Raw genomic sequence first — 2363 nt, 5'->3', positions numbered from 1 at the left:
GCCAGGGGATTGTCAAGGGCGGGGAAAAAAAAAGGACACATATGTAATACCCTTTGTAATACTTTAAGCAATAAAAAAATTTTTTTTTAAAAATTAAAAAAAATAAAATGCAGAGAGGAATGAAGATTAAAAATTTCAAAGGCAACAAACATACCGATAAAGTTCAGAAAGCGTGACAAGTCCTTCTTCCATATTTTTGATGTCTACTTTTCTTTGTGACAGGAAGTTTTCTTTCTCAGCAATAAATTTCAGTTGTTTTTTATTTCTACCATAAAAAAACACAGAGCTATCATATTTTAAAGGTTTAAATAATCATTTTTCAAATCCTCAGCATGAGAAAATATGCCATCACTAAAACTTTCAAAAGTAGTTTGGAAAATTCAGTTCATAAACTATTGACCTAATGAATTTTCCCAATGAATCAGTAAAAATAGAAACAAAGTCTTTCTGCATGTCGTGGCTAAATCTAAAGTTATGAAAATTCCCAAGCTATGAAAAAAGCACTAATTATAATAGTAACCATAAAACAATAAGAACAGCTGTATAGTACTTTATCCCTCTGAATGTGTGTGTCTCTCCTACTACATTTATTAATTCTGCCGTATTCTTTTGTGAAAGGTAAAGGGGTCAATCAGACCAATTTTGATATATTTTATTGATTTTACAGAGAGAAAGAGAGAGAGAAACATTGATGAGAGAGAAACATCAATCAGCTGCCTCCTGCACACCCCCTACTGGGGAATCAAACCCACAACCAAGGTATATGCCCTTGACCAGAATCACGCTGGGCACCCTTGGATCTGTGGGTGATGCTCTATCCACTGAGCCAAACCAGTTAGAGCCAATTTTGAATACTGGCTCTACCTCTTCCCAGGGGTGTGACCTTGAAAAGAAACTTTACCTGTTAATGAACCTCGATTTTCCCATCCAAAAAATGGGGATCAAAATACCTATCTCAATGGGATTAAACAAGATGTAAGCATTTTATAAAAAGTGGTTTGTTTGTTTTTTTTGTCTCTAACTTGCAGAAAGAATAATAGGAAGGTTATGATTTTATTCACATTTCCACACATTGATAGGAACACACCTGTAACGGAAAGTACTTTATCTAAGTGTCAATAGGTTTTAAAACTAGAATAAGTTCAGGTGAAGGGTTACCACTTTGACAGCAAGGAAAGCATCCCATAACTACAGTATGTTGACTCATATATGGATCAGAAATAGAAACATACTCTTCTTGTATTTTCTTTTTTTTCATAAAAACTTTATCTTCCTCCTGTAAGACAATCTTATATTGTCTGGTAAGAGTCTGCAGTTTCTCTTGTAGATCTTTGCTTTCTAACTGAGCTTTGTATATTTTTTCATTCGTCTAGAAAAAAACACATACAAAATAACTGAAGTAGAGGACCTGCTTCACAGTTCCTTTGAGGGGAGTTAGAGTCAGGTGGGCAACTCGCTAGAGCACTGAGCATATTGCTTAGCAAACAATGACTATGCCACAAATAGTGAGTGATTGAATTCTATATCAACTATCCAATTATACACTTTGGGGCTTCTTCTATAACTTATGTCAAAAGTGTAGAAAGGTAATAAACACTGATGCAAAACCACAGAGTAATAATTCATACTGAAATATAAACTGGGATTACTAAACCAGGATCATTCACTTTATGATGAATGTCTTTTTTTCCAGAAGATGAACTACACTGGGGAGGTAAAGTATAATAGCAACAGAAGTTCTCGCTCAAAACCTCTTTCACTGGATATTATGCTTGCTTCTTGTTAAGTATTTCTACTTAAGGAAAAAAAAAGGAGTACTTTTTAGTGGTCTGAAAGAGGTAAAAACTTTGTGTTTGGATGTCTCTGTTGAATTCCATCAAATGAGGTGAAAAAGATAGATTTAGTATTCAGTTCAAAATAACCTGGCTGAGGATTGCTAAAATAGCTGGATAAAAAAAATCCTTAAGTGTTGAAGAACTAACAAGATGATGAGGAATTTCTAGGTCTAATTCAATAAGAAAGCAAGAATCCATAGTGGTAAATTTAGCACTGAAAAGTCCTTTGTACCCTTAGGACATTTACAGATATGGAAGAAAACATGTGGAAACTGAGTTTTGGTTTTCTTACATGACAAGGGGGACAAAAGCCAACACTTGGAGCTCATCCAGGTGTTGAGTCTGATAAATCTCCCATCACATTGTCTGGGATCCCAAAGAGCTTCCCTCTCTGGCAAAGGGTGAATCAGAAGCTAACAAGCCATGGTCTGTGGTATACACCTTTAGGTGTATACACACACACACACACACACACACACACACACACACACACACACTAATAAAAGAGAAACATGCAAATTAACCATC

General features: G+C 35.1%; 1 protein-coding gene across 1 annotated transcript in view; it reads right to left on the bottom strand.

Moving 5' to 3' along the window:
• Window positions 1-2363, bottom strand: part of CCDC175 (coiled-coil domain containing 175) — an 85155-nt gene that overhangs the window by 42048 nt on the left and 40744 nt on the right. Inside the window, exons 9-10 of the mRNA XM_014545955.1 lie at window positions 1233-1369; window positions 155-265 (exon numbers count right to left, since the gene is read on the bottom strand). Coding sequence (XP_014401441.1) covers window positions 155-265; window positions 1233-1369 — 248 coding nt within the window. The remainder of the gene's footprint in view (window positions 1-154; window positions 266-1232; window positions 1370-2363) is intronic.

The sequence above is a fragment of the Myotis brandtii genome, unplaced genomic scaffold (genome assembly GCF_000412655.1).
Source record: "Myotis brandtii unplaced genomic scaffold, ASM41265v1 scaffold423, whole genome shotgun sequence".
Taxonomy (NCBI): Eukaryota; Metazoa; Chordata; class Mammalia; order Chiroptera; family Vespertilionidae; genus Myotis; species Myotis brandtii.
The sequence above is the reverse complement of the archived record's forward strand: the minus strand, read 5'-3'. Positions and strand labels throughout refer to the sequence as shown.